At 40.1% G+C, this 13,198-nt stretch overlaps 1 protein-coding gene across 22 annotated transcripts in view; it reads left to right on the top strand.

Moving 5' to 3' along the window:
* Positions 1–13,198, top strand: part of Mlip (muscular LMNA-interacting protein) — a 269,627-nt gene that overhangs the window by 124,040 nt on the left and 132,389 nt on the right. For all 22 annotated transcript variants that reach the window (XM_039082515.2, XM_039082514.2, XM_063266137.1 and 19 more), the window contains one exon: positions 7,592–7,984. In XM_039082515.2, coding sequence (XP_038938443.1) covers positions 7,592–7,984 — 393 coding nt within the window. The remainder of the gene's footprint in view (positions 1–7,591; positions 7,985–13,198) is intronic.

Here is a 13,198-nt window from a genome sequence, read left to right as displayed (position 1 = left end):
CCCGGTGAGAGAGAGACCCAACCGCCTGGTCAGGTGGGCACTCCTGAGGCTGCAGAGCGGAAGAGACCACCAACTCTGCCCACCCCTGCCCACATCCCTGGCCCAAGAGGAAACTGTATAAGGCCTCTGGGCTCCCGTGGGGAAGGGCCCAGGAGCGGCAGGACCCCTGTGCCTGAGACACCGCCGGAACCTGAAAGAAACAGACCGGATAAACAGTTCTCTGCACCCAAATCCCGTGGGAGGGAGAGCTAAACCTTCAGAGAGGCAGACAAGCCTGGGAAACCAGAAGTGACTGCTCCCTGCACACACATCTCGGACGCCAGAGGAAAAAGCCAAAGACCATCTGGAACCCTGGTGCACTGAAGTTCCCGGAAGGGGCGGCACAGGTCTTCCTGGTTGCTGCCGCTGCAGAGAGCCCGTGGGCAGCACCCCACGAGCGAACCTGAGCCTCGGGACCACAGGTAAGACCAAATTTTCTGCTGCAAGAAAGCTGCCTGGTGAACTCAAGACACAGGCCCACAGGAACAGCTGAAGACCTGTAGAGAGGAAAAACTACACGCCAGAAAGCAGAACACTCTGTCCCCATAACTGACTGAAAGAGAGGAAAACAGGTCTACAGCACTCCTGTCACACAGGCTTATAGGACAGTCTAGCCACTGTCAGAAATAGCAGAACAAAGTAACACTAGAGATAATCTGATGGCGAGAGGCAAGCGCAGGAACCCAAGCAACAGAAACCAAGACTACATGCCATCATCGGAGCCCAATTCTCCCACCAAAACAAACATGGAATATCCAAACACACCAGAAAAGCAAGATCTAGTTACAAAATCATATTTGATCATGATGCTGGAGGACTTCAAGAAAGACATGAACACACTTAGGGAAGCACAGGAAAACATTAATAAATAAGTAAAAGCCTACAGAGAGGAATCGCAAAAATCCCTGAAAGAATTCCAGGAAAACACAATCAAACAGTTGAAGGAATTAAAAATGGAAATAGAAGCAATCAAGAAAAAAACACATGGAAACAACCCTGGATATAGAAAACCAAAAGAAGAGACAAGGAGCTGTAGATACAAGCCTCACCAACAGAATACAAGAGATGGAAGAGAGAATCTCAGGAGCAGAAGATTCCATAGAAATCATTGACTCAACTGTCAAAGATAATGTAAAGCGGAAAAAGCTACTGGTCCAAAACATACAGGAAATCCAGGACTCAATGAGAAGATCAAACCTAAGGATAATAGGTATAGAAGAGAGTGAAGACTCCCAGCTCAAAGGACCAGTAAATATCTTCAACAAAATCATAGAAGAAAACTTCCCTAACCTAAAAAAAGAGATACCCATAGACATACAAGAAGCCTACAGAACTCCAAATAGATTGGACCAGAAAAGAAACACCACCCGTCACATAATTGTCAAAACACCAAACGCACAAAATAAAGAAAGAATATTAAAAGCAGTAAGGGAAAAAGGTCAAGTAACATATAAAGGGAGACCTATCAGAATCACACCAGACTTCTCGCCAGAAACTATGAAGGCCAGAAGATCCTGGACTGATGTCATACAGACCCTAAGAGAACACAAATGCCAGCCCAGGTTACTGTATCCAGCAAAACTCTCAATTAACATTGATGGAGAAACCAAGATATTCCATGACAAAACCAAATTTACACAATATCTTTCTACAAATCCAGCACTACAAAGGATAATAAATGGTAAAGCCCAACATAAGGAGGCAAGCTATACCCTAGAAGAAGCAAGAAACTAATCGTCTTGGCAACAAAACAAAGAGAATGAAAGCACACAAACATAACCTCACATCCAAATATGAATATAAAGGGAAGCAATAATCACTATTCCTTAATATCTCTCAATATCAATGGCCTCAACTCCCCAATAAAAAGACATAGATTAACAAACTGGATACGCAATGAGGACCCTGCATTCTGCTGCCTACAGGAAACACACCTCAGAGACAAAGACAGACACTACCTCAGAGTGAAAGGCTGGAAAACAACTTTCCAAGCAAATGGTCAGAAGAAGCAAGCTGGAGTAGCCATTCTAATATCAAATAAAATCAATTTCCAACTAAAAGTCATCAAAAAAGATAAGGAAGGACACTTCATATTCATCAAAGGAAAAATCCACCAAGATGAACTCTCAATCCTAAATATCTATGCCCCAAATACAAGGGCACCTACATACGTAAAAGAAACCTTACTAAAGCTCAAAGCACACATTGCACGTCACACAATAATAGTGGGAGACTTCAACACCCCACTCTCATCAATGGACAGATCATGGAAACAGAAATTAAACAGTGATGTCGACAGACTAAGAGAAGTCATGAGCCAAATGGACTTAACGGATATTTATAGAACATTCTATCCTAAAGCAAAAGGATATACCTTCTTCTCAGCTCCTCATGGTACTTTCTCCAAAATTGACCATATAATTGGTCAAAAAACGGGCCTCAACAGGTACAGAAAGATAGAGATAATCCCTTGCATGCTATCGGACCACCACGGCCTAAAACTGGTCTTCAATAACAATAAGGGAAGAATGCCCACATATACGTGGAAATTGAACAATGCTCTACTCAATGATAACCTGGTCAAGGAAGAAATAAAGAAAGAAATTAAAAACTTTTTAGAATTTAATGAAAATGAAGATACAACATACCCAAACTTATGGGACACAATGAAAGCTGTGCTAAGAGGAAAACTCATAGCGCTGAGTGCCTGCAGAAAGAAACAGGAAAGAGCATATGTCAGCAGCTTGACAGCACACCTAAAAGCTCTAGAACAAAAAGAAGCAAATACACCCAGGAGGAGTAGAAGGCAGGAAATAATCAAACTCAGAGCTGAAATCAACCAAGTAGAAACAAAAAGGACCATAGAAAGAATCAACAGAACCAAAAGTTGGTTCTTTGAGAAAATCAACAAGATAGATAAACCCTTAGCCAGACTAACGAGAGGACACAGAGAGTGCGTCCAAATTAACAAAATTAGAAATGAAAAGGGAGACATAACTGCAGATTCAGAGGAAATTCAAAAAATCATCAGATCTTACTATAAAAACATATATTCAACAAAATTTGAAAATCTTCAGGAAATGGACAATTTCCTAGACAGATACCAGGTATCGAAGTTAAATCAGGAACAGATAAACCAGTTAAACAACCCCATAACTCCTAAGGAAATAGAAGCAGTCATTAAAGGTCTTCCAACCAAAAAGAGCCCAGGTCCAGACGGGTTTAGTGCAGAATTCTATCAAACCTTCATAGAAGACCTCATACCAATATTATCCAAACTATTCCACAAAATTGAAACAGATGGAGCACTACCGAATTCCTTCTACGAAGCCACAATTACTCTTATACCTAAACCACACAAAGACACAACAAAGAAAGAGAACTTCAGACCAATTTCCCTTATGAATATCGACGCAAAAATACTCAATAAAATTCTGGCAAACCGAATTCAAGAGCACATCAAAACAATCATCCACCATGATCAAGTAGGCTTCATCCCAGGCATGCAGGGATGGTTTAATATACGGAAAACCATCAACGTGATCCATCATATAAACAAACTGAAAGAACAAAACCACATGATCATTTCATTAGATGGTGAGAAAGCATTTGACAAAATTCAACACCCCTTCATGATAAAAGTCCTGGAAAGAATAGGAATTCAAGGCCCATACCTAAACATAGTAAAAGCCATATACAGCAAACCAGTTGCTAACATTAAACTAAATGGAGAGAAACTCGAAGCAATCCCACTAAAATCAGGGACTAGACAAGGCTGCCCACTCTCTCCCTACTTATTCAATATAGTTCTTGAAGTTCTAGCCAGAGCAATCAGACAACAAAAGGAGATCAAGGGGATACAGATCGGAAAAGAAGAAGTCAAAATATCACTATTTGCAGATGACATGATAGTATATTTAAGTGATCCCAAAAGTTCCACCAGAGAACTACTAAAGCTGATAAACAACTTCAGCAAAGTGGCTGGGTATAAAATTAACTCAAATAAATCAGTTGCCTTCCTCTATACAAAAGAGAAACAAGCCGAGAAAGAAATTAGGGAAACGACACCCTTCATAATAGACCCAAATAATATAAAGTACCTCGGTGTGACTTTAACCAAGCAAGTAAAAGATCTGTACAATAAGAACTTCAAGACACTGAGGAAAGAAATTGAAGAAGACCTCAGAAGATGGAAAGATCTCCCATGCTCATGGACTGGCAGGATTAATATAGTAAAAATGGCCATTTTACCAAAAGCAATCTACAGATTCAATGCAATCCCCATCAAAATACCAATCCAATTCTTCAAAGAGTTAGACAGAACAATTTGCAAATTCATCTGGAATAACAAAAAACCCAGGATAGCTAAAGCTATCCTCAACAATAAAAGGACTTCAGGGGGAATCACTATCCCTGAACTCAAGCAGTATTACAGAGCAATAGTGATAAAAACTGCATGGTATTGGTACAGAGACAGACAGATAGACCAATGGAATAGAATTGAAGACCCAGAAATGAACCCACACACCTATGGTCACTTGATTTTTGACAAAGGAGCCAAAACCATCCAATGGAAAAAAGATAGCATTTTCAGCAAATGGTGCTGGTTCAACTGGAGGTCAACATGTAGAAGAATGCAGATCGATCCATGCTTATCACCCTGTACAAAGCTTAAGTCCAAGTGGATCAAGGACCTCCACATCAAACCAGACACACTCAAACTAATAGAAGAAAAACTAGGGAAGCATCTGGAACACATGGGCACTGGAAAAAATTTCCTGAACAAAACACCAATGGCTTATGCTCTAAGATCAAGAATCGACAAATGGGATCTCATAAAACTGCAAAGCTTCTGTAAGGCAAAGGACACGGTGGTTAGGACAAAACGGCAACCAACAGATTGGGAAAAGATCTTTACCAATCCTACAACAGATAGAGGCCTTATATCCAAAATATACAAAGAACTCAAGAAGTTAGACCGCAGGGAAACAAATAACCCTATTAAAAAATGGGGTTCAGAGCTAAACAAAGAATTCACAGCTGAGGAATGCCGAATGGCTGAGAAACACCTAAAGAAATGTTCAACATCTTTAGTCATAAGGGAAATGCAAATCAAAACAACCCTGAGATTTCACCTCACACCAGTGAGAATGGCTAAGATCAAAAACTCAGGTGACAGCAGATGCTGGCGAGGATGTGGAGAAAGAGGAACACTCCTCCATTGTTGGTGGGATTGCAGACTGGTAAAACCATTCTGGAAATCAGTCTGGAGGTTCCTCAGAAAATTGGACATTGAACTGCCTGAGGATCCAGCTATACCTCTCTTGGGCATATACCCAAAAGATGCCTCAACATATAAAAGAGACACGTGCTCCACTATGTTCATCGCAGCCTTATTTATAATAGCCAGAAAATGGAAAGAACCGAGATGCCCTTCAACAGAGGAATGGATACAGAAAATGTGGTACATCTACACAATGGAATATTACTCAGCTATCAAAAACAACGAGTCTATGAAATTCGTAGGCAAATGGTTGGAACTGGAAAATATCATCCTGAGTGAGCTAACCCAATCACAGAAAGACATACATGGTATGCACTCATTGATAAGTGGCTATTAGCCCAAATGCTTGAATTACCCTAGATCCCTAGAACAAACGAAACTCAAGACGGATGATCAAAATGTGAATGCTTCACTCCTTCTTTAAATGAGGAAAAAGAATACCCTTGGCTGGGAAGGGAGAGGCAAAGATTAAAACAGAGACTGAAGGAACACCCATTCAGAGCCTGCCCCACAGGTGGCCCATACATATGCAGCCACCCAATTGGACAAGATGGATGAAGCAAAGAAGTGCAGGCCGACAGGAGCCGGATGTAGATCGCTCCTGAGAGACACAGCCAGAATACAGCAAATACAGAGGCGAATGCCAGCAGCAAACCACTGAGCTGAGAATAGGTCCCCCGTTGAAGGAATCAGAGAAAGAACTGGAAGAGCTTGAAGGGGCTCGAGACCCCAAAAGTACAACAATGTCAAGCAACCAGAGCTTCCAGGGACTAAGCCACTACCTAAAGACTATATATGGACTGACCCTGGACTCTGACCCCATAGGTAGCAATGAATATCCTAGTAAGAGCACCAGTGGAAGGGGAAGCCCTGGGTCCTGCTAAGACTGAACCCCCAGTGAACTAGACTATGGGGGGAGGGCGGCAATGGGGCGAGGGTTGGGAGGGGAACACCCATAAGGAAGGGGAGGGGGGAGGGGGATTTTGCCCAGAAACCGGGAAAGGGAATAACACTTGAAATGTATATAAGAAATACTCAAGTTAATAAAAAAAAAAAAAAAAAGATCTTCCAGACCATTAGCTTGGAAATAAAGGACATCTCCACAAATTAAAAAAAAAAAAACAAAAAAAAACAAACTAATATTAATAAAATTTCATGCACTTTAAAAAAAAAAAGAAAATACCTTTAAAAAGGATAATTGCAGAACAGTGATTAAAACAAAGAAATTGGCACTGATATTTTCAAGTAACATCTGCCTATGGCTGTTATTTTAGAAAAAGATCTTTCATAGCTTGATATAAACTATATTAATCAAGATCTTGTAAACATTCTGAACATTCATTAAAAATGTATGAAAAAATAGAAAATTTCCAGTCCAAAATGAAACAATGTCCTTGAAAGAACTCTTTACTTTAAATTTCTTTATCATTTTATACACAGGTGCGTATGTCTTGTCCATGTTGACATGACTGGAGGCCAGTGGTGGACCCTGGATGTCTTCTCCAATTGCTTTTCTACCACATCTTTTGAGACAGAGCCTTGAACTCACTGAAGCTGGGTCTCACCATTTTGGCTATAGTGGTTGACTGGCTCCTTAGCTAGCCCCTCAGCCACAAAGTTGGGGTTATATACATGTGTAAGGCATTTGGCTCTTTCTTTTGTAGGTGCAGGGGATCTGAGATCAAGTCTTCTTGCTCCTAAAGCAATTGTTTTCCTCATTCACTCATCTCTCCAGCCCGTGTATCTTAAAAAACAAAAAGGTCCAATTCATTAGCTCCTTCCAATTAGCTAAGGTCCTTTATATTCTGATAATTGGTGCACTTTGTGCCAATGTTACCTTTCCTTTCAAAACTTTAGAAATTTATTTTATTTTGGTATCTTTCAATAGGATTTCTTCCCCCAACACCATTAGTAAAGGATAGGTTGGTTGTTTGACAATTAAGTAAAGCCTTTCCCATCTGCATGGCAGCTGTTTTGTGAACATCTTCATTGATCCACTTTCTTGCCCAGTTCCATTCCTCCCTCCCTTCCTCATGATTTACTGGGAAGCAGTAAGTGTTACTGAACTCTAAGGCTTTTGCACTTAGGGCAGTACAATCAGGTTAACTAGTAAAAGGAACATCCAGTCCAGTTCTCTCAGTTAAGCCTAGCGTTTAATGTATTAAAAACCTTCCAATGAGGAGGTTAAACATTTTAGCATATTTTAACAAAAAGATGCATTCGTCACCCCTGTGTCAACAGTTTTTTGTCTTTCTACATCTTTTGCAGTTTGAGTACAGTGATCATATGACCTTCAGCTGTGAGAGCAAAGAGGAGAGGGACCAGAGGATACTGGATTATCCCTCAGAGGTCAGTGGGAAGAATTCACAACGAAAGGAATTCAATACAAAGGAGCCTCAAGGAATGCAGAAAGGTGATCTCTTCAAAGCAGAATATGTTTTTATTGTGGATTCTGATGGGGAAGATGAAGCTACATGTAGACAAGGTGAACAAGGGCCCCCAGGGGCAACAGGCAACATAGCTACTCGGCCCAAGTCTCTGGCTATTTCTTCTAGCCTGGCTTCTGATGTGGTACGTCCCAAAGTACGAGGGGTTGATGTCAAGGTCTCATCACATCCTGAAATTCCTCATGGGATAGCCCCTCAGCAAAAACATGGGCAGGTAAGTTTCATCTGAGTGTCCTTCGCATTGTCCTTTGTTCTGAGTGTCTGCAAACATCTTCCTTTTTAACGGATATATGACTCTCAAAGAAAATTATATCAAAACTATCAAGTCTCAAGATCATGACTAACCACAGTGTAAATGAGCATCAGGAAGTTGATGAGGCCAAAATTTATATGGTTAATCGACTGGACAGAAAATGTAACATAATTAGCTGGAGAAGGTTTGGAGAAATATTGTCATTTCTCTGTAAGCGATTCTTGGAGAACGTTGAAATTATAAAGTGTGTGTGGAGGGATGGGTGCATCAAGAAGCATCCTTCAAACATAAGATACCCAAGAAGATGCATTCATTGCACCCGAGGAGTAAACACAGTACTTTTAAACAAACAAGTGAGTAATGAAAGGATAGGCCAGGAAATAAGAGCCTCTAAGGAATTTAATTTCCCTATGTGTGTCTTAGAGAACGCATCTGTCTACTGTGGTTCTTGAATACTGTCAGTCAAAGAACTGACTTCAGTGAGGTGGGGAAGGATATCCCACTCTGAAATCTATCAGTGAGATAGAAGCTTCCTTTAAGGTGGAGCGCCATTAGTGTGATAGGAAAAGCCCACTCTGTGATGGCAAGAGAGCTAGGGAGAGAACTTGAAGGAAATCATGAGAAAATGCTGACATTGACTGGCCACTGAGCGTAACTAAAAGGCCATGGGCCTCTGCAGTGCAAGGTGTGTTTAGAAGGCCAGGGCTACAGAGCCTGGCTTTGAAGATGGTACATGAAGAGGTCTCACTGCTTATCAGTAGAGAGTAACTGGGATCTGGGACAATCTGTTTAGGTGTTATCTAGCCAAGCATTAAGAATATATATATATGTATATGTATATGTGTATATATATGTATGTATATGAGTATATATATGTATGTATATATATATGTGCATTATAAAGTAGTTTGAAAGACATTTTTTTGTTGACGAATTGGTTGCTTTTTGATATTAGGATTTGGCAAGATGGTAGAATAGGGCTTTCACATTTGTTGTTGTTCATGTCTGTTCTCACAGCCTTTCTTGGTTTGCGATGCTGTAATTTTCATTACCTTCAAGCATCCAGTATACTCCACTGACTTTGAGTAGTGAAAGATACAAGTCTAAGACATTTCTTTCTCCTCCCTCTCTTTTATGCTTTAAAATAAATTGTGTGTATGGGCGTTTGTCTGAATGCATGTCTGTGTACTAAGCCAGTTGCCCATGGAAGCTAGAGAGAGTTTCTGGTCCTCTAGAGCTGGTGCTGTAGATGCTCGTGAGCTGCAGTGTGGATGCTGAGAATTGAACTCAGGTCCTCTACAGGAGCAGTCAGTGCTATTAACCACTGGGCCATCTCTCCAGCTCTGAAAATATTTATCTTTTGAAATGTATTCTAGCTAGGTGCTGGAACAAAGTGCTACAGAAATATAACTCAAGGTGTTTTCAAAAGGTTGCATCACCTCAGACATTGCTGTTTGGCCTCAAGAAAAGTGAGAGACAAGCGAAGAAAAAATTTCTGGTGTCTGAGAAGACTGTCGTTTGTCCTACTTAGATAAGGATATGTAGTATGAAAACAATAACTGCTAATGGAATATTCTGATGAAGAAATTTGGAGGTTTTATTTCTTTTTCTGTTAATAGATCTATTTCCTTGAACTAGCCATATATTTTTTCTTTTATGGAGATGTCAATGGGTAAGATGTGCTCATACTTTGGAATTGGTTTTTCCTAATAGATGAAGTTACTTACCTGAGCTCCACACTGAAAAGGCAGACATAACTTAGTTTACCAGCCGCTAAAGATTATGGTTACAAGCGACAGGGAGCTGCTGGATCTGGGAACGTCAGAAAACTGACATTTGGTTTTCTGTTTCATTTCCTGTGACGGCAGAGATCATGACAAGATCAAGTAAGGAAGCTGTTACTCACAAGTATAAACTAGTGAGAAATGACCAGAGTAGCTAGTAGTGGGAGTTTGTAAAAGTTTGACAACAAATCCTAAGCCCTGGTTGCTAGATACTAATCAAATTTTTGTTAGAAATGTAGTCAATGAAGTGAATTTCTGGTCTTTCATATAAGGAAAATTGAATCCATAATGTGGAACTACCTGTAAGTTACTGGCTAGTCAAAAAAACCCTATTTTTTAATTGGATATTTTATTTATTTACATTTCAATGTTATCCCCTTTCTCCTCTGGAAACCCCCTATCCCATCCTCCCTCCCCTGCTTCTATGAGGGTGCTCCCCTCACCCACCCACTCCTGCCTCCCTGCCCTGACATTCCCCTACACTGGGGCATTGAGCCTTCCCAGGACCAAAGGCCTCTCCTCCCACAAGGCCCATGCTCTGGTACATATGCGAACATCTGTATTCTTAAAGAGTGACTTCAACTCTTCTCCTGGCCTTTGCCCTTTCCGTACCCTGGACTCTTCCTAGTCACATCTTACACTATTTTTTATTCAGCTCTTGTGAACTACCACTCAGTACAAGCAGCCCCTCACCTATTGATGATGTCTTGATTTCTGTCTTCTTAGAACCCACATCAACTTGTTAGCTGTGCCACTTCTTGAGTTGGTGCTCCTCTGTTTTTGTGACTTTTTTTGATGGCAGAGTTAAAGAAAGATCATTACCATAAGACCTTCTGGCTGAAACAATTGAGGTTTCCTTTTCTTTATTAGTTGAAAATAATGGAAATAAAGGCTCATTTCTTGTTAATTACTTTAGTAAAGAATTTATCAAGACCACTCTAATTAAGATTACAAGGTAGTTTTTTTTGCTTTGTATGTAAGCATATACTTACATATGTATTAATTTCATTAAGGTATAGGAAAAATCCAAATATCATTAAGTTCATATTCCTTTTATTTCTGAAGCCCTTGCTCAGGTACTAACTCCCTGAAATTCGTTTGAGTTTCCTCAGTGATACCAAGTCTCCCCCTGTACAGTTCTGTAGTTCACACAATTGTGTAATGACCAGAGTCCAACACTCATTGTTATTGTTTGGTACATGTCTTATCTTAAGTTTGTAAAGTCCTTAAATATTCATGTTGAACTCATTTTTATTAAACAGTTTGTGACTAATTGACTTAGTATATAATAAAAATATTAATATCAATTTTGTGGGTTTATATATCCCAAGTACGTTCTTTGAAGTAGAATATTTAAATGAAAGCACTTTATGCAAAAAGTGTATATAAAAAGCAAAGATATATAGAAAATAAAAAAAATAATCAAGTAAAAAGTCTTCTTAAATAAAATGTAGGAAGAGACACTTAAACGTTCATGGAAAAATCTAAAAATTTTTTCTTATCTACTGATAAGAGACTTCCAAAAAAAGGAAATTTGTAATTAAAATACAAAACAAGATCAATAAAGTGGTCAATTCAAGCCCATTAAATTAAAAACTAGGACATTGATGATCTTAGTGAGAAGAGTTGGAATAAGCTAATGGGGCAGACGTACTGCTGAATATGGATGGGGGGTGAAGGCAGGGAAGTCTGATGTAGGAGGGACAAATACAGGCAGGCAGGCATGAGATGGGAGCCTTACTTCCTGGTCCTCTGAGAAGTCACTTGAAGTCACGATTCCTTTCTTCATTTATAAAATGAAATGAGAATATCAACTTTGAATCTGGAAAGAATGTTCAGCTGTTAAAGGTCAGGCTCATGATCAAACATGGAGAGGATATCAACTTAGGATGGTTAAATGAGATGAGAGAGAGAGAGAGAGAGAGAGAGAGAGAGAGAGAGAGAGAGCGTGAGCAAGCAAGCTTGGAACTATGGAACTGTCTGCTATGATAAGTCATTGATACGTGATGTTCTCTATTTAAGAAGTTTGGGATGGCACCATGTTTGGGGCACATAGTAAGAGGGAAGGGGGCATAAAGAACAAGAGGCTTTATACATTTGTTCAGTTACAGCTTGGCTATGAGAGCTGGGAAGATGATGTGGGTAATACGATCAAAAAGCCTGGCTAAAATAAAACACAAGAGGCTGTTACATAAAATTCTAGTCATTTCAGACATTGCTGCATGTATTTGTCAGACCCAATAATGTGCAATATAATACAGTACTTTGGTCAATGACAGATGCACATGCAGTTGAGGTCCTAATCAAATTTATAGCACTGCTGTGGAGGTCTCTGTTCTATCTGTGCTTCTCATCATGTTGGCACAATGATAAAATCAGGAAATGATTTCTTAGAATGTTCCCCAATCAAAAGTGCCGGTAAGCATTTCATAAATCTTAACATTCGGTTTTTATAAAAGAACCCCTTATTCACATTAGCACATTGTGTCCCAGGAGCTTTTGTAGGTCTGATCCCACTGGAGTAGTTTGCTGATAAAATTTTCCCTCCCTTCTGGTTCTTATTCTAACACAATACCTGAGCTAGTGAGAGTGCTTCAAAAAACTATCACACAAATGATCAAACAAATGGTCATGGGAAATGTACACAGAAAAGGCATCATCACACTAAAACTCTTGATGGGCAGTCACGACTGAGTGGGAACTATGACAGGCTATGGAAGGTAGCCCTGGACCACTGTGTCATAGTTAGTGTTGTTGCTGATAGTTTGCTGCCTAAAATCCTCCTCAGCTTACAGCCAGAAGAATTCGATGTTGAAGATCTTGAAATAAGTGAAGTATTTAACTTCTAGTTGGGTTCTGTTGACATCTGGAAGGACCCTCTTGGGTGCAATATCACAAGATTATATTAAAAAAAAACTAGGAAGCAATATGTACCTGGCTCCACCTGGAAGATGCCAACTGCAGGCAGGATGAAAGCTACAAAAGAGGTCCAACCTTGCGTGGGAGGTGACAGGTGATGAAAGACTTAACCCAGGATGTGGGCCCTCGTGGTGGGGGACAAACACAGATGTTTGTCCTTAGAGTCGATATAAAAAAATACAAACAATATTATTCATTCAAACTGCTTTTCTCAAGTGTTTGGTTTTCCTCCACCACCTTGCTGTTTGTTCTCTTGCTGCCTGTGTTTAGCATTCTCTCTCTCTCTCTCTCTCTCTCTCTCTCTCTCTCTCTCTCTCTCTCTCTCTCTCTCTCTCCTTCCATGGCAAGTAAGAGCAGATGCAATGTAGGAAATTTTTTTCTGAGCTAGTAGGAGTCCATAGGCTCTGTCAAATGCTGGCAAAATTCCTATCATTCATGAACAGTGCTTATTTACTCTCCATGGTTCAGTCTG

Source organism: Rattus norvegicus, chromosome 8 (assembly GCF_036323735.1).
Source record: "Rattus norvegicus strain BN/NHsdMcwi chromosome 8, GRCr8, whole genome shotgun sequence".
In the NCBI taxonomy this organism is placed as follows: domain Eukaryota; kingdom Metazoa; phylum Chordata; class Mammalia; order Rodentia; family Muridae; genus Rattus; species Rattus norvegicus.
This window is presented reverse-complemented; position numbering and strand designations above follow the sequence as displayed.